This window comes from Squalius cephalus (genome assembly GCF_949319135.1).
Source record: "Squalius cephalus genome assembly, chromosome: 13".
Classification (NCBI taxonomy): domain Eukaryota; kingdom Metazoa; phylum Chordata; class Actinopteri; order Cypriniformes; family Leuciscidae; genus Squalius; species Squalius cephalus.
In genome coordinates, this window is record NC_137134.1 from 37,577,335 (window position 1) to 37,597,128 (window position 19,794).

The following is a 19,794-nucleotide window of genomic DNA, read 5'->3' on the forward strand; positions in this document are numbered from 1 at the left end:
CCTCACGGTTTCACATTAACAACAACTGAATCATATCAGAAGTTCCACCTTAAATGACAAAAAAACTCACTCACTTTGTGCATTTTTCATTTTATTTGATAAATCCAAGTAACATTATTACACAATTCTACATGATGGGATGTCAAATACATAATACGGTTAAAAAAACTAGATGATATTCAACCCCAAAAGTGCGAAAAACCCCATAAACCTGACAGTTTGATTATAAGGGTAACATACATCAGCAGTAAAAGCACAATAGCGTTGTTTAAAAGCTCATTATATATTGTGTGAAACTGAAGCGATAAGCATCAGGAATGAGTTCCCGCTGATAAAACAGCATCTAGGCTGAATATCTGGGCGGACGTTTGCTGTGGCTGATCATTAACACACGCTGGACTTTGACCGCGCGACATTCACACACTAAACCCACAGAAACACTACAGCAGGAGTTTGCGAGTCTCTGAAGCGCCTCGAGTGGTTCTGGGTGAACCGCGGGTCGTCACTGCGTCTGCAGGGCCTGCGTGAGGTGCAGGCCGGCCCCGGGCGGCAGGGGCCAGTTCTCCTGGCCCTGGTGTGTCTGCAGGAGCCGGTAGAGCTGCTTGAGGTGTGTGACGATGTTGTCTTTGATGTCGGGGATGGAGATCTGCAAACGCACACTTCCGCTGTCAAACGAGCGCGTGCAGTCGCCAGAAAACATCTCGCTGATCATGCGCGCCACCACCGGCACCACCTGCAAACACACACACACACACACACAGGAGACGTTTAGCTCAACGCCGTTAGCTGCGAGAAGATGATGGCCTTGTTGGGACGTGATACTAACACATAAACATCAATATCCTCCTGGGACCCAAGAATAGACTTTTGTCCACTGTAGTGGACATTATTTTTTAGTGAATTTTTCTGACATCATACATGCCACATGACACAACCTGGGTGTCCTGTAAAGAGCACATTCAGGGCTTTTCAGAGACACCAAATGTTTGGAGGTTTCACCATGAAAACAACTTCTCCTTGGTCTTTAAAAATGTCTGACATTAATTTAGTGATCAAATGTAGCATTCTTATGGAAATATGATAATATATTGTAATTATAATTTAAATTGGACTACTTTTCAAATTGTATTTCATAAAACAACATCTCAGGAAAATGTTAAGGGGTTTCAAATAAAAAAATGACTTTCTGTTACAGAACAGGCATTGATTTCAGACATGTAGAGACATCAGGACTTAAATCATGTTTATCAGGCATTTTGTGCGACACAACAATTGAATATGGAAATAAATTATACATCAATATTCCTATTAAATATTAGATATTATTATTAAAATGTTGCCAATTATTACTCCAATTATTACACTTCTTTTTTCATTAAATGTTGCTCCAAGAACACATTAATGTGCAAATTAGATACAGTGTATAGATACATTGCATTGAATGGGAATATTAATTTATGGCCATTTTACCCACATATTGCATGAAGTAAAATGGTGTATCAATTCATTCCGTTATTTCTTTCATAACATAGTTGAGAATCATCTTTATACAAATTTTGGTTGAAAAAATCCTGAAACCCCAAAATTTATTGGTGATTGAAAAAAAATCCCATTGTTTTTGCCTATACATATAATTTCATGTCATTTTATTTTTTAAACAACTTAGTCCTGGCGTCCACTACAGAGGACATAGCATAACGTATGAATAAAATATTATTTTGCACCATGTTTATTGTGCTCTAAGCAGTGTGATGACATGGAAAAAAACTAAATTCACAAAACTTTTTTTTTCTGGGTCTCAGGAGGCTATGGGAAATATAATCGGCTAGTTCACATGCTAAGGCTAGCTTAGCTTCAAAGACAATTTTAGGCTTTGTTTTGAGTAGCAAAACACGGCTTTGTTAAATATAACCCGTTTCAATTTGTTTTATAAACAACTATTTGTTGGTTCTATATGATAAATTATATTTTTAACTGACTGGCAAGTAAAAATGAAGTTAGTTATTGTCTTTTAAAATGCCATTTAAAACGCATTTAATTTATAAATATAAAAACATCATAAAATCTAGCAATAAAATAACAGGGATGCACCGATTATGTTTTTTAATTGCCGATTTTTTACAAGCAAATGAGCCGATTGTCTTAGTTTGAGCAACAGACAAAGGATGAAATGATGTTTATTTGCTTGTGAACAGGCTGAACTAAAAATCTGAATGGTCTGACTACAGCTTTGTGAAATTATGCTACACAAAAACAAAAGCAAGATGTGTAAGTTCATAAGTCGACAGCATTGCTGAGTATTTCCTCCTTAAAACTGCAGTGAACCAAAGACAGTCTCAAAAACACGCTTTGAAATCGCTGGTGTTTCTGACGTCACAAACTACCTTGTAACCAATCAGATCAACGTGTGATCGTCGACCAGTGGATCTCTGAGCTGAGTGAGTGAGTGGAGGTGGGGCTCATTTGCATATTCATAGAACCACGCATACTAAATGAGGCGAGGGTGTCGAGTTACATTCAAGATATTTTAAGGCTTTTTTTGTCATTTTGGTGATCAAAGATGAGTTTTAAGCAAGAACTTTAGCAAGAACCTAAAAATATATTGTTTTTTATATGTAATAAACATTTTTAAATGAGCAGTTTTGTATTTCTCCATAGTTTTTAGTTTAAGTTGTTCGCGATGCTTCATGGGATTGTAGTTCTTTCCCTCACTAAAGCCGCTTGGTCTGTCTTTTTGTACGTTTTCAAAGTTTGTAATTTTGTGGTTCTCTTCATTGCTGGATGGTTTGGTTCATGGCTTATAACACTTTTTTAAAATTCCTATGGGACAAACAAATGGAAAAATACACTAATGCACTCTCTAGTGCAGATGGACAGCTACCGTGGCCCATAATGCACCACTTCACTCGTCTCACCTGCACCGTGATGAGCTTCCTCTCTCTGGGTCTGCCGTCGGGCCACTCCTCCCCGAAACACAGGTGAATGTCGTAGAGCGGCGGTTCAGAAGAGGACTGACCCCGCTGGTGAGTGATGACCCCTGCGCACACACACACACACACACACACACACACACACACACACACACAGCATCAGAAACACCTTCACGCTTTGATACAAACAGGGTTCGTACAGATACTGTAAAAAAACAAAAAAAACAAAAAAAAAACAGGACTTTCAAGAACTACTTTTTTGGTTTTTAAGGACTACAATCAGAGATCGCACTTATCAAACAATATCTTTAGTATTTAAGGATTTTTAAAACTCCAGACATAAGGACATATTCAAATTACAGCCATAAGGTATCCAAAATACAATGCATTTAATAACATATATTAAATACAAAGTTTATAATGGCTATTATTGCTTAATAAATAATATTTTATATTATAATGTTGGTGTACTTGGTAACGAGAAAGGTCTGATGGGGGTTTATCAGACGGGCTGCAGTGTTAACTTTGTGTGAAAAGATTGTATGTGTGTTTTTTTCGAAAAAATGAAATTTCATATATATTGTATATAAAGGTGCGTTGTGTAATATTTAGGAGGATATGTTGACAGAAATGCAATATCATATACATAACTGTTTTCAGTGGTGTATAAAGACCTTACATAATGAACCGTTATGTGTTTATTAGCTTAGAATGAGCATTTCTCTCTACACACACCGCGGGTCCGCTTACATCGACATGTTTCTACAGTGGCCCTGAGCGGACAAACGCGTTTCCTTACTATGGCCCTGTTTACACGAGAACGCTCGCGGGTGAAAACGTAAAAATATTTTATCAGATGTGCCTTTCGTTTAGACGGCGACGGTGTTTTTGGGGCTTAAAAACGCAAAAAAGTGAAACCACCCTCCAGAGTGGAAATCTTAAAAACGCTCCACCGTCGCGTTCCCGTCTAAAGGGTAAAAACGCAAAAGTCTGCTAGACAGTGAAGGCACCGATCAGTGCATACTACATTGAATTTCACACACTTTTGCGTCACCATATGCACGCAGATTTCCCCTCCATAACGCTCGTCTAAACGCAGAATAAAAAGTGATCACTTTTGCGTTTTCTCTTCAGATCGTTTCCGTGTAAACGTAGCCTTAGTTCTTCTTCATCATAAGAAGCTTCAGCTAAAGTCAGCGAAAAAAACACTGACACAATGATGAACAGGTAACAATAATATTCACAATAACATATCGTTTTACTGAATAATTAAAGGGGTGGTTGATTATGATTTGACTCTTCTAACTTTAGTTAGTGTGTAATGTTGCTGTTTGAGCATAAACAACATCTGCAAAGTTACAACGCTCAAAGTTCAAAGCAAAGGGAGATATTTACTATTACAGAAATCGCTTTTTAAGGACTACAACAAACGGCTGGTAGAGACTACACCACATTCCTCCCGGGTTAGTGACATCACCAACACTAAAATTTACATAAACCCCGCCCCCAAACACGATTTATAGATTATCATGATAGAATATGCGAATCAATGACACAAAAGCTACATAACTTCAACTAACCATTCAGAAATATTGTCTACATGTTGTCACTTGTTCTCTCCATCTTTGTCTGACTCCGGTTTGAACATAAAAGGCTAAAAGTTTTTGAAATGGTCAGAACACAAGCTCTTGAAGCTCCGCCCCCTGTGCCGGGAGCAGCAGCTAATTTGCATTTAAAGGGACAGACACAAAAACGGTGCGTTTTTGCTCACCCTCAAAAAATGACAATTTTAACATGATATATAAACATCTGTTGGGTATTTTGAGCTAAAACTTCACACACACACTCTGGGGACATCAGAGACCTACTTTACATCTAATGAAAAGAGCATTATACCACCCTTTTAAGTAAACATAATTTCTTAATCTTTGTAAAGAAACCTCATTGCTTAACTGGCTACTCTCCACTGTTTCAGACGATGACATCACTTCCTGTCAGCCACCACAACTTCTGTTGGGTGCAATTCACAACCTCACCACTAGATGCCACTAAAATGCACAAACTGCACCTTTAATTAAGTCAAGCGCTTTTCAAGTACCTCTTCATAAATATTGCTGCGTTTTACATCAATCAATGACACGTTTAGTGATGTGAGCTGCGTTGCATGCAGGATTGAAATGGTGGCGACAAAGAAATCTCTAACGTTTGTTTTGGTCACGGCTTGTCTTGAAAAATGAAGTCAATTTGACGGTTGTTGCAGGAGAAATCACTGCAGGACTGAGAGTAAAATCTTCTGACACTGCCAGGATTTTGTCGGAGGTTAAATTTGATCGCAACGGTCATTAAACGTCTGTCGGTGAACACGTCAAACTAACAAGTTTAAAGTTTGTATTTATTATATAGCACATTTAAAAACAGCTAACAAGGCTGACCAAAGTGCTGAACAATACACAAGATGAAGAACAAGGACAAACCACACATTCATGACAAAAACTCACAATTAATTAAAAGCTAAAGAAAAAAAATAGGTTTTAAGAGAAGATTTAAAAGCAGTTAGAGACTGAGCCGCTCTGATGTAAGAGCCAGCAATAGCAAAGGCTCAGCCTCCTCTATTCTTTAACCGTGATCTGGGGACGGACAAAAGACTCTTATCACCAGACCTCAGGTTTCGTGTGGGAGTGTGTGGACAGAGTAGCTCGGAGCCAGATTATTGTTAACAGGTATTATGTGTATTGTTCTTAATGTATGATGAAGTAGAAGGAGAAAGGTAATCCAGGTCAATGCTACTGCTCTTAAAGGTCCCGTATTATGCCCCTTTTCACAAGATGTAAAATAAGTCTCTGATGTCCCCAGAGTGTGTATGTGAAGTTTCAGCTCAAAATACCCAACAGATCATTTTTTACAGCATGTTTAAATTGACATTTTTTGGTGCTCAGAAAAACTAGCTGTTTCAGTGTGTGCCCTTTAAATGCAAATGAGCTGCTGCTGGACGACACAGGGGGCGGAGCTTCATGAGCTCGCGCTCAGTCTGTCAGGAAAAATTCATCTCACGGAATGATGATAATATCAGAAACTCTCAGTAACGGCGTTCATTTCGAGTCGGACAATAATGCCTACAGAGTCAGAGTGCTGTATAGAGATGAAACAGGTATGGTTTAGTAGTTTAATTACGGTTATTATAACGTATTTGTCATCTGCTTGTAGGCTATGTATCCATTATTTATTAATAGCCTACAAGTCTGCTGTCTGAATGATGATCAAACATGTACTGATGAGTTTAATAAAGTTTATTGTACATCACACAAAAGATGAAGCGTCAGTTTTACTTCAGAAAATCACCGTAAGAGCTGAGTAAACACAGTAAGTTATTAGAAGTGCGCAAGTACATAAACGAATTTCGGTAGAGTTGAGGGAGCATTCCTGTGGGCGGAGGTTAGTCAAAAAACGGTTCTGGTGACATCATTAAAGAAGGATGTAGAGGGGTGTAGTCCAAACGGGCCGTTCGATGTAGTCAACTTCTGTTAAATAATATATCTCGCTTGGCATTGAACTTTGAGCTTTATAATTTTACAGATATTATTTATACTCTAACAACAACATTACACACTAACTAAAGTTTGAAACATGGGATCACGAAGAACGGGACCTTTAAAGTTTTCATGGGGGCCAAAGACTATAACCTCGGTTTTGGATTCATTCAGAAATAAGAAATTTTGAGAAAACCACAATTTCACTTCATCTAGGCATGCAGAAAGAGATTTCAGAGCAGCATGTGTGTTGCGTTTCAGAGGCAAATAAATGTGGGTATCCTCTGCACAGCAGTGAAATGATACAGCATGCTTTCTGAACACGGAGCCCAGAGGAAGTAAATACAGGGGAAAACAGAACGATCAAACACTTCAGATTTTAGCCTAAGATCAGAGGATTCTTTTCGGGTTTGTTTTCTAAATGTCGATCATTTGTTAAACAAGTATTCATTACTTCAATCAGCTCATTGTTTCTGCATTAAAATATTACATTTTTAAATTAATACATTTTTAGCTAACTGTGATTTTGTATATGTACATTTCTGAAATACATAACTCAGACAGTTTCCTCTCATAACAGATCACTGTAAATTGTAGGGCTGGGTAAAAAATATATCGATTTCTTGATTTTAATCGATTCTCAATTTTACGAACCGATATCGATTCTTAAATCTCAAGAATCGATTAGTCATCCTGTTTTCAGTTGATGAATGAATGGAACATTGTAGCGCGCATCCCATCCAATAAATCACAATAATCTTCGTGCTTTGTATTGATATGAAACAAAGTCTCAGATTTCAAATTACGGACATTTTCTTACGAAATTCAAAAACATAAATGCCGCGTTGGTGCTGTGGCGTGAAATCGCTCAAGAGAAGCACATGATCTTCTCCTCCGCCTTAACACCAGTTACAGTGCGAAATAAACATGAATGAGCATCTGAAAGTGTGTTAAATGATAGAGTACAACTTATCGAAGTCGCTCAATCAGTGTTTCAACCGTGGAAAGACATTAGTAAACAATGTCGTGTAACGTCACATTTACCTCAGAAAAACCATATCCAGTGACCATAAACTCGTTAGTCAGCGAGAAATATTAACTGTAGAGAGGAGCAGTTTGTTAAATATATGCTCCATATTACATATTCATTATAATTTTTAATGTTCTTCAATATTTAATGCATGTTTGAGTAAATTTGGAAAGTTTTTTATGACAGCCACCATTTAAATTTTCATATTTCATATAACTTTATCATTATAAAAATAAATAAAAGTGTAATTTAAGTGTTTGTATACAAATCAGTTCATTTGTACATTCAATATTATAGCAGGCTAATGAAGCCTATAGGCTACAACTGACTCCCAAAGTTCACAGCATTAGTTTAGAGATTTGTTTTCCTTGAGAAAATTTGCCATGTATTGTCCCTGATATCCAAAATAATCAATATTATATTGAAATCGAATCGAATTGCAAGCTTGTGAATCGAAATCGAATCAAACTGTGAAATTTGTGTCAATACCCAGCCCTGCTAAACTGTAATGTGGACTCATGCACTTTCTGTAAAGCTGCTTTGAAATTATGTGTATTGGAAAGCGCTATACAAATAAATGTGAACTGAATTTGCTAAATTTGTCTCAGACGGCCAAATCGTGGCCAAAACTGCCCAGTGTGCTTCAGGAGTGTGTCTCACCGCTGAGGAAGGACTCCAGGCAGAAGAGCTTGACCCTGTGCTGGCGCTCGATGAGGTTGGGAGCGTTGGGATTGGGCGCGCAGGGGCCGGACCAGTACACTTTACACTGGCACAGGCGGATGGCGTAGATGTCGTGCCCCTGGACCTCCAGGATGAGGCCGCGGTCCATCACGTCCAGCAGCCGGCTGGTGAACACCCTCTGCTTGTCGTTGGTGATGTGTTCGGTGGGGGGGAAGCGCACCTGCTCCAGGCTCACCGGCCCGAACAGCTCCTCCTGGTTCACGATCGGCCCCAGGTCCCCGTAGAAGAGCCGGCAGCCCTGAGGGTTGCTCACGATCACCGGCGGACACACCTCCTTACCGCGGTAATAAAACTGCACCTCCAGATCCGTCACTGTGAAACACACACAGAGTGCATTATGGGTGTGAGTAGAGGATCAGGGTTATTGTCGTTGACCACAGCTAAAACACTTCTGGTGATAGAAATAAAGCTGAAACGTGTTACGTGTGTTTGTGTAACGTGTGTTTGTGTAACGTGTGTTTGTGTTACGTGTGTTTGTGTTACGTGTGTTTGTGTGTAACGTGTGTTTGTGTGTAACGTGTGTTTGTGTGTAACGTGTGTTTGTGTGTAACGTGTTAATGTGTGTAACGTGTGTTTGTGTAACGTGTGTTTGTGTAACGTGTGTTTGTGTAACGTGTGTTTGTGTGTAACGTATGTAACGTGTGGGTGTAACGTGTGTTTGTGTAACGTGTGTTTGTGTGTAACGTGTGTTTGTGTGTAACATATGTAACGTGTGGGTGTAACGTGTGTTTGTGTAACGTGTGTTTGTGTAACGTGTGTTTGTGTAACGTGTGTTTGTGTAACGTGTGTTTGTGTGTAACGTATGTAACGTGTGGGTGTAACGTGTGTTTGTGTAACGTGTGTTTGTGTGTAACGTATGTAACGTGTGGGTGTAACGTGTGTTTGTGTAACGTGTGTTTGTGTAACGTGTGTTTGTGTAACGTGTGTCTGTGTGTAACGTATGTAACGTGTGGGTGTAACGTGTGTTTGTGTAACGTGTGTTTGTGTAACGTGTGTTTGTGTAACGTGTGTTTGTGTAACGTGTGTTTGTGTGTAACGTGTTTGTGTAATGTGTTTGTGTAACGTGTGTTTGTGTGTAACGTATGTAACGTGTGGGTGTAACGTGTGTTTGTGTAACGTGTGTTTGTGTGTAACGTGTTTGTGTAATGTGTTTGTGTAACGTGTGTTTGTGTGTAACGTATGTAACGTGTGGGTGTAACGTGTGTTTGTGTAACGTGTGTTTGTGTAACGTGTGTAACGTGTGTTTGTGTAACGTGTGTTTGTGTAACGTGTGTTTGTGTGTAACGTATGTAACGTGTGGGTGTAACGTGTGTTTGTGTAACGTGTGTTTGTGTAACGTATGTAACGTGTGTTTGTGTAACGTGTGTTTGTGTGTAACGTGTTTGTGTAATGTGTGTGTGTAACGTGTGTTACGTGTGTTAGTGTAACGTGAGAGTGTAACGTCACGTGTGAGAGAATAACGAGTGCGTGTGTGAGCGCGCGTTACAACATGTGTGATTTTGTATGAGAGTGTAACATGTATGTGGGTGTAACATGAGTAACATCTGTGTATGTGTGTGAGAGAGAGAGTGCAACATGTTTGTGTAGTGTGTGTGTGTGTGTGTGTGTGTGAGAGAGAGAGAGAGAGAGAGTGTGTAATGGGTGTTGGTGTAACGTGTGTGAGAGTGCAACGTGTGTGTGGGTGTGTGAAAGTGTAACGTGTTAGTGTAACATCTGTGTGAGTGTAACATCTGAGTGTGTGTGCGCGAGTGTGCGTTACAACGTGTGTGTGTGTAGTTACTGGGCAGAGAGCTGATCCAGGTCTCCGGGGTGGCGAACATGCCGTCGAAGGCCGAGGGCGCCGAGATCTCCGGCTGCATCTCCACGTCCAGCGGCTCCTTCTTCGGCCACACCTCGGCAGGGGGAGGGGGGGGAGGGCAGCTGGCCGGCGCCATCGGGGACACGGATCCGGGAGGAGTCCAGACCGGACTCACGCCTGCGCACGGACACATCACAGTCAAACACAACACAACATACACCGCATTAAATACAGCAACACTTAAAGGTGCAGTCTGTAAGAATGACAACTAGTGGTGGAAATAGGTACTGCAGTTCAATTCAACATATCGGAGATCGTCGTTTTTCCCGCCTCCTCAGACTCGACACTCACATGGGTTGCCAGTTTTAGCACAAGCAACAGGAACGAGCCCAATGGACAATGAAAATTGGCAACATGCAGTATCACAGACCAAAACAATAACAAACATTCCAGCCTGGAAACACACATTTCAGAGTAAAATAACTGGCAGTAGAAGTGTTTTTCAGAGAAACGAGTATGTGAACTTCCTATCGTTTCAGTATGGTTTCCTCAATATATGCAAACATACGGCAGAGTGAAAAAGTTACATACAGCACCTTTAAAGGGGTCTTCTGATGCCCATTTTCCACAAGTTGGTATGAGTCTTTAGGGTCTTCATGTAAAGTTCGTAACATACTTTGGTTAAAATTCCTCAATGGTTGTGTAAAACAACACCCTTTTACCTCCTCAAAACAGCTCTGTTCACAGCGACCCGTTTCAGTGCATGTCTCTTTAAATGATAATGAGGTGCATGTCTCTTTAAATGATAACGAGGTGCATGTCTCTTTAAATGATAACGAGGTGCATGTCTCTTTAAATGATAACGAGGTGCATGTCTCTTTAAATGATAATGAGGTGCATGTCTCTTTAAATGATAATGAGGTGCATGTCTCTTTAAATGATAATGAGCAGCTGCTTTTCCGTGAGGTGTGTCAACACAAGACACTAAAGTGATGCCTTGAGGGACAGTGTACAAATGTCTGAGGGCGGAAATATGCTAATACGGGAAATATGCTAATACGGGAAAGTCCGTCAGCGGTCGTGGGCGGAGCATGAGCAATATGACATCATATTGCTCAGAAAATCCAAACGGCTTGATTATTGAGAGTGTTTAGACTCTTTGAGGATTACAATAAAGGGAAAAGGAGTGAATTTTCATTGTATGGTGGTTGTGTCCACACACTGCAAAGACACATTTACATGCAAACACCATATAAAAGTGCATTTTGCATCCGATGACCCCTTTAAACCATAAGCTGTGCAAAGAGTTTAAGACCGGTTTATCCCGGTTTTCTCCCAGTACCGTGAGGTGGATATGGTGGAGGAGGCTCAGGAGTGTCGGGAACGTCGTCTTCATCGCCGTCTGTCTCATACGTGGTCACTGAACCTGAGACACACAGAGTTCACTTGCACACTGCATACTTACTTTTATAAATACAGAGTGTAATGCTGCATCATAGTCACATGACCTCATCATGTGCATGTTTAATTCAGAAATCAATGTGCAAATCTCATGTGATAAATAAAAATCATTCATAATTATATTTATTTTATATTAATTAATATTTAATTAAATGAATTAAATGAAATATTTAAATGTATTAAATCAGGAATAAAGTCATAACATTTATAAAAAATCAAGAATAAAGTCATATTAAAAAAAAAACAAGAATAATCTTTTTTTAAATCTAGGATAAAGTCATAAAAAAGAATAAAGCAATAATATTTGTTTTAAATCAAGAATAAAGTCATAATATTAATAAAAAATAAGAATGTAGTCATTTAATGTTTTTAAAAGAATCAAGAATAGTCATTTAAAAACAAACAAGAATAAAGTAATATAATATATTTTTTAAATCAGGAAATAAAGTAATTTCATATTTTTTAAAGAATCAAGAATAAAGTCATAATATTTAAAAAGAATCAAGAATAAAGAAATAATATTTTAAAGAAAGATTGAGAATAAAGTAAATAAAGTTGTGTTTTTTATTAAATAATAAAAAATAATAGGCATTTACAAGCATAACATTTAGAGAATAACGTTTCGTTAAGTATTTCACACTTTTTAGGGCACATATTTTTCTAACCATTAAAAATTTAGTGCGTTTCAGCCTTTAAGACAAATAATAATTACATAATAATAGAAATGTTTAATCTGAATAATTAAATAACCTGTTACTTGTTTTACTTAAAGGTGCCATGTGTCATGTCTGGCAAAAAAAAATCAAGTCATACTCCACATTCCATACCAGATGGGGGCAGTATACCTCCAGAAAGTGAATTGGTCTATGCTCCGCCCCTACCTTCTTAGCTGCACATATACAAGTTAAAATAGGGACAACATCTATTTAGAGTGTTACGCTGCCCGCCTGAAGCTAATTTAGCAGCATATATCAAGTTTGATTTTCATTAGCAATACCACTTCTAGCTAAGTTATCATTAGTCACCAAAAAACATTCGGTCTCATTACACCTTGCAATGTTTTCCGTTACGTTTCGTGCGTCCAGGGTGTGTAAAGCAGAAGCAGCCTGGCCAGCGGCGGAGTATGCGCGATCCGTGAGTGCTGAAGACGTTCTGCACGGCTTTGATGGGTGCGCAGGAGGACACAAATGGGCGGCGACAGCTTCTTCCAGTGGCGGGAGCTTTTTCCTCAGCGCCGTCAACAGATAGAGCGTTACTAAAACTGTATACACCGCCGCCGACTTGAGCTGCAAAGAAGCTCTGGCCGCCCTGTCAAGGAAGCTTGTCAAAAAGTACGGGGAAACTTGACCGCTCTGAATATAGTGAGTGAGTGCGCGCGCGCGCGGCCGGGGCTCGCTCTCTCTCTCTGCTAGTTCTTAGAGGCAGAAGAGCGCGTGCGCGCTTAAAATGTCATATTTTGGTATGATCGTTCACCCGCCAGTGTGGCGGATAGCCTTTTGAGATTTTATTTGTGCTTCAGAGCGCGGTTTTTTCCCTGCAGCGGGTGGTGGTAGGGGTCTCTTGCCAAGGGCTTCAGCCATCCTTCCGCTCTCTTCCCTGAACTGAAATGTAGTAGTGGGCTGTACTTTCCACATCAGGTTCAAGTACGCCCACAAGTACGGTGTACATTTTAGGACATCGTCAGACCTCAGTCATACAATGACAAGGCGTCATGCCTCAGACTAAAAGGCTTCAGTCACAGGACAAAACGGCATTGTGCCTCAGACTAAAAGGCTTCAGGTCTCAGAAAAAATTACGTCAGGTGTCAGGTCTGGTGCAATTAGACATCGGACAAAACGGACTCAGATTAAAAGTTATCAGACAAAAAGACATCAGCCGAAAAGTTATCAGACAAAAAGACATCAGCCGAAAAGTTATCAGACAAAAAGACATCAGACGAAACGGACTCAGATTAAAAGTTATCAGACAAAAAACCATCAGACGAAACGGACTCAGATTAAAAGTTATCAGACAAAAAGGCATCAGCCGAAACGGACTCAGAATAAAAGTTATCAGACAAAAAGACATCAGCCGAAAAGTTATCAGACAAAAAGACATCAGCCGAAAAGTTATCAGACAAAAAGACATCAGACGAAACGGACTCAGATTAAAAGTTATCAGACAAAAAACCATCAGACGAAACGGACTCAGATTAAAAGTTATCAGACAAAAAGGCATCAGCCGAAACGGACTCAGAATAAAAGTTATCAGACAAAAAGACATCAGCCGAAAAGTTATCAGACAAAAAGACATCAGCCGAAAAGTTATCAGACAAAAAGACATCAGACGAAACGGACTCAGATTAAAAGTTATCAGACAAAAAGACATCAGACGAAACGGACTCAGATTAAAAGTTATCAGACAAAAAGACATCAGACGAAACGGACTCAGATTAAAAGTTATCAGACAAAAAGGCATCAGCCGAAACGGACTCAGATTAAAAGTTATCAGACATAAAGACAGCAGCCGAAAAGTTATCAGACAAAAAGACATCAGCCGAAAAGTTATCAGACAAAAAGACATCAGACAAAACGGACTCAGATTAAAAGTTATCAGACATAAAGACATCAGCCGAAAAGTTATCAGACAAAAAGACATCAGCCGAAAAGTTATCAGACAAAAAGACATCAGACGAAACGGACTCAGATTAAAAGTTATCAGACAAAAAGGCATCAGCCGAAACGGACTCAGAATAAAAGTTATCAGACAAAAAGACATCAGCCGAAAAGTTATCAGACAAAAAGACATCAGCCGAAAAGTTATCAGACAAAAAGACATCAGACGAAACGGACTCAGATTAAAAGTTATCAGACAAAAAGACATCAGACGAAACGGACTCAGATTAAAAGTTATCAGACAAAAAGACATCAGCCGAAAAGTTATCAGACAAAAAGACATCAGCCGAAAAGTTATCAGACAAAAAGACATCAGACGAAACGGACTCAGATTAAAAGTTATCAGACAAAAAGACATCAGACGAAACGGACTCAGATTAAAAGTTATCAGACAAAAAGACATCAGACGAAACGGACTCAGATTAAAAGTTATCAGACAAAAAGGCATCAGCCGAAACGGACTCAGATTAAAAGTTATCAGACATAAAGACATCAGCCGAAAAGTTATCAGAAAAAAAGACATCAGACTAAACGGACTCAGGTGGAATGTGACGTGTCGCGCTGCCCCGCCCCATATGACGTCACGCGGTTCATAACAAGCAAACTGGTGTGGAACGGTAGATGATGGCAGATAGAGGTAAGTCGCTCCTGATATTATTTAATTTTAACGTTTTTAATTAAATGCTAAACTAATTCAGTTGTACACACAGGAGAACATGCATTTCATGAGTATTGTGTGCACGTTTACAAGTTTGTAATAATGCAATTAGCTAACGTTAGCTTGTACGTTGGCAAACTGTAGTAACAAGTTAAAGTTATCGTTAAAATTAAATCAGGAGCGACTTACCTCCATCTGCCATCATCTACCGTTCCACACCAGTTTGCTTATGAACCGCGTGACATCATATGGGGCGGGGCAGCGTGACACGTGACACTCCACCTGAGTCCGTTTAGTCTGATGTCTTTTTGTCTGATAACTTTTCGGCTGATGTCTTTTTGTCTGATAACTTTTAATCTGAGTCCGTTTTGTCCGATGTCTAATTGCACCAGACCTGACACCTGACATAGTTTTTCCTGAGACTTGAAGCCTTTTAGTCTGAGGCATGACGCCTTGTCATTGTATGACTGAGGTCTGACGATGTCCTAAAATGTACACCGTACACAAGCCGTGCGAGTTATTCGTGTATTGCATGTTTGGCTGGTGGTTATGTTGCCCGTATACCGCTTCCCATGGCCGACACTGGTATTACGACACCTGTCGGGCCGTGGCTAGTAATGCTAATGCTAATTAAGGTTGATATCTCTGCAGCACTATAACTTGACATTTTTTTAATGACATCATCGCCCTTATTTCTTCTCATTCTTTTGATGTGTGTAGCTCATTTTTGGGATAATTTTACCTCAATTGTTACATATGGCACCTTTAATTCAAACCAACAACAGCTCATATTATACAAAATATTATATACCTGAGATTAATAGAATATTAAATATATTAAATGTTACAAAATGATTCATTAGTGTTACATTTTATTGCTGGTAGTATAATAAGGTGATTTCAAAGTGTTCCTAAGAATTAATATTCATATTTATGCATTTTTCCTCCACAAAAGAGGAAATGTGTCAATATTCATAATTTACAATGCCAGGTTTATTAGGGAAATAGATTTATAGGATTTATGAAATATGAAATTGCATGAATATGTATGTCTGAAAAGTGTGTGTTTGTTGACTCCGTGTGTGTGTGTGTGTGTGTGTGTGTGTGTTACCTGGGTTACTGATGGTCTGTGGAATATCACACACGTCGTAGATCTTCAGCGGGTTCATGGGAACCTCTTTGGTCCCGTCGTAGATGAGGTTGAACTCGCGGCTCTTGTTCAGAGCACATCTCAGTTGAGCTTTCCATTTAGCCGGATCCGGCTCGTCCACGCCTTCCTGATACTTCCCGGTCTCCACCGCCCAGGCCTGACAAACACACACACATCAGTCCCGGAAAACACACACGCATCAGACCCGGAAAACACATAGCTTGTGAAGCCAGGGCACGGCGAGGTTCAGAGTTGGGTATTTATCCCCCTCCAACTCCCTTTGTGCGTCGTAGAACGGGCGCAGAAATTGCACCAGGAAAGCCAGCACATCAGGGGATACATCGTGTAGTCGCTGGCTCTCACCACGGCTCTGAAGTATCTCCTGTAACTCTGCGTAGACTCAATTGACTCCAGGGTGAGGAATACGCTGCTAAATCTGCCATCTGTGTTTTTGACAACCGGCTTGTCAGACCTGACTGCTTTAAATATCGCACTAAAGCCTCGGTGGCCTGCAGGGTCTCTGCTGCTTCTGGGACTGTTTCTGAAAGCTCATCTGGGTTCAAGGCATGCCGGAGGACAGTGTTGTACAGGTGGTCTTGACAGTCCAGGCGCCGGTATGGGCGAAGAGCGGCACCATAATTAGCGCCCTGATCGGTTACCCAGACAACAGAGTTCATCACGAGGCATCAAATCCAAGGACTGAGACTAATTGCTGCTGCAACTCTTTTCGGATATTGTCTGCTGTTTTGGCCTCGTTTGGGAAGCTTGTTGTGGTGAGTACCCTGCTCTTCATGTCATATTGTGGTGTGACATAGTGACATGATTGACATGTAGCTTATTTTACGGTGATCATCCGTCCACATGTCAGCTGTCATGCCCACATTTATCAACGACATGACCCCCTTGATTTCTTCAGCCACGTCCCCTCTCTTAGCAGTCGCCAGTTCTCTTTGTGGAGATTGTGGTGGGGACAGGGAATAAACTTGTTGCTGACAGACGTCCATGGGCTGCGTCTACATTTATTAGCTCTTGCGCTAACTGGATGAAACCGTTCCCTGCTACCGTTTCAAATGACTGAATGTCCATACAACAGAAATTCACACATTTATCTGTGATTTCACCCTGGAAGGAGTTGGTTTGGCAAGGAAATCACTCACACTCATCTGTTTGCTGCTGCTGGTCGGTCCGCACCCGATACATCCACCACGCTCAAAATGTCTTTGTAAATGAGATGATCCCGTCTTCTTACTATCGTAGCTTAGCACAGCCTCGCAAATTGTACATTGTGCATAACCAGTTGGCTCATCATTTAAGGTTGTCACGATTTGAAAAACAGCCCAGAAGTTTGCCTTCTGGCCATCTGTGATTTTTCTCTTAATATTCTCCATTATTTGCACATGAGGTGAATCGTGGGTCGCGCTGACGGGAAACCTTCTGTGTGCGTGCGTGCGTGAGACAGTCATGTCAGTCATATGTCAGTGTAATTATAAGATTCTGAAAGTTATGAGGTTATGAAATGTCTTTCTATGTTTGTTTTTCTATCGTCAACGTCAACTTCTCATATTAGTTTTAAATTAAAGTCTAAAAATCACAAAAAAGGCCCGAGGCCCGGCCCGCATGTGAACTATGACGTGAAAATTGGCCCGAAGCCCGGCCCTAGGGCCGTAAATAAGTCGGGGCGCGTCGGGCTCGGGCTGAAATGCAGGGCTTTAATGTGCAGCTTGTCAGTGACGTACGGCTCAGTAAACGCGGCTCACTCTGAAAGCACTGAGTTTGAGTCACTTAATAACGTGCATTAGAAAAAGCAACACATGTCAAACATGTTTCCAAAACATGAGAAGCATTTATGAACCTCTTGTCCAACAAAAGACAACATTAATAACATGCTTTTCCTCCAAACTCACTTCATAAGGACAGCTGAGCTCCTCTTTCTGTGAGATGATGTTCTTCTGACACAGAATAAGGCAGTCGTGTGTTTATTAGTCATGTTTAATCAAAGCGTTTGCTACAGCGATAGGGATTTCCTGGATTGATGCGCATTATTGTACTTCTGCGGCGGGGCATATTTATCGCGTTTGCGTGAGAGCGCCCTCTGGTGTTCAGATGGGGCAGTATTTACTAACGATCAGCCGAGCTTCACTGACAAGCTACGCATAAGATAATCGCAGCCTTTGCCAAATCACGTGCTGTTTTATTGTGATTAATCGTGAGCCCTACCCGACACTCACCTTAAAGATGGTGTTTTCCTCCTCCTGTTGGGGTGTGTGACGCGTGGCGTGTTTCCATGGGATCTGGAAGCGTTTGGCCTCGCGGTCGAGCCACACCAGACCGGGAAACATCTCGTTCTCCACCTGGGACACCAGCCAGGGCTTGAGCCGGACCCGGCGCGGGTGAGACGACATGACAAGCTTCTGGAAAACACACATCAGTGATCACACTGACCCTCATATCTGGCAGAATAAACCACAGCCTGCACATTTAACACAGAAACACCTTTCAATTGCTTCAGTTCGTTTATTTTGTCTGCAGGTTTACTCTTAAATTTACTCTTGTTTATGTGTAGATGTGACTTTTAAATAGTGTTAAAAAGTTTTATAAATTGAATCATATATATAACAGGTCATATAGTACATTCAATAAACATAATAATAAAAAACATTATCATTATTATTGGCAGCGACAGTTTCATAAACGGCATTTTAATAGATGAAGTTTCCTTGAATATTTAATTTGACTGAAAACACAGGCCAGATAAAGCTCATATTAATAATTACACTTTATTATAATAATTTATTCAGCGATTTATTCATATAATCATATAATAAATATGTATTCATATTATATAATCAGAAATAAGCGTCAGATAAACCCATAAAGAGCCGGTGACTTTGATATTCGATGCTAAATCACGAAAACTTTCTTTGCCGTCGATTAAATCACTTAAATTCCGATAGTAGAGCATATTTGAGCGCATTATATTGTTTGAATTACAGTAAAAAAGCCTGTAAATATTAAATATAAATGTGATATCAATATTAATGAGTCTCACCTGAGGGTTTCAGGAAGCGTCAAAGCAGGAAAAAAACACCAATCCTGCGGCCTTTACCGCCAAAACCAGCCGGTTTATGAATAAACGTGGTTAAAGTCCGAGAGTATCGGTCATAAACCGGATAATGCGCACACACACTCGCCGTGAGTCCGTGTGAAACTGTGTGAAACGCGTTTCATGTGTGTTTGAATCTCTGCTCGAGAGTTTCACCGTCAGCCGAAACTCAGGTAGAGCGGTGACGTCACGCGCATTTCTGTGAATCACGCGCGCACACACACACACACACACGGGCACGCGCACTCATGAATGAAAACACTCACACAGGCCTGCGGTCATATCCTAGTGGGAATCATCATTCACATTCACTGTTCTTAATTAGGGCTGTCAAAGTTAGCGCGTTAATAACGCGTTAACGCAAAATCATATTAACGGCACTAATTTTTTTAACGTGCGATTAACGCAGCGCGTATTTTCTGTTTGACCCGTGGCCCAACCCCTAGTTAGAGAAATGGAGATACACAGTGTTGCTAACTTAGCGACATTGCAGACCCCTTTAGCGATTTTTTCCCTTCAACAAAACTTATTTAGTTTCTGAGAATCTACCGGTACCGCCGGTACTGCTCTCTCAGCACGCGCGCGCGCGCACCTCTCTCTCTCTCTCTCGCTCGCTCGCTCGCTCGCTCTCTCTCTCAATTCAATTCAATTCAATTAAGCTTTATTGGCATGACAAAAATACATTCGTATTGCCAAAGCATGAAAACAACATATAAAATGATTTACAACATTTTGTACAGAA

General features: G+C 40.3%; 2 protein-coding genes across 3 annotated transcripts in view; both read right to left on the minus strand.

Annotated features, from left to right (window-relative positions):
- LOC307170064 (uncharacterized protein) overlaps positions 1–19,794 on the minus strand; it is a 274,875-nt gene that overhangs the window by 82,584 nt on the left and 172,497 nt on the right. The gene's annotated exons all lie outside the window — the stretch shown is intronic.
- Positions 83–19,272, minus strand: irf6 (interferon regulatory factor 6). 2 transcript variants are annotated; one of them, XM_079891060.1, is made up of 8 exons: positions 18,999–19,272; positions 18,178–18,357; positions 15,911–16,106; positions 11,369–11,452; positions 10,009–10,203; positions 8,148–8,540; positions 2,916–3,037; positions 83–733 (listed from the first exon to the last, which is right to left on the minus strand). In XM_079891060.1, exons 2-8 carry the CDS (start codon positions 18,349–18,351, stop codon positions 503–505), a joined length of 1,395 nt encoding a protein of 464 aa, XP_079747186.1. In that variant the 5' UTR covers positions 18,352–18,357; positions 18,999–19,272; the 3' UTR covers positions 83–502. The 2 variants fall into 2 exon arrangements, with proteins under 2 accessions (XP_079747186.1, XP_079747185.1); XM_079891059.1 differs by having other exon boundaries at positions 18,178–18,360.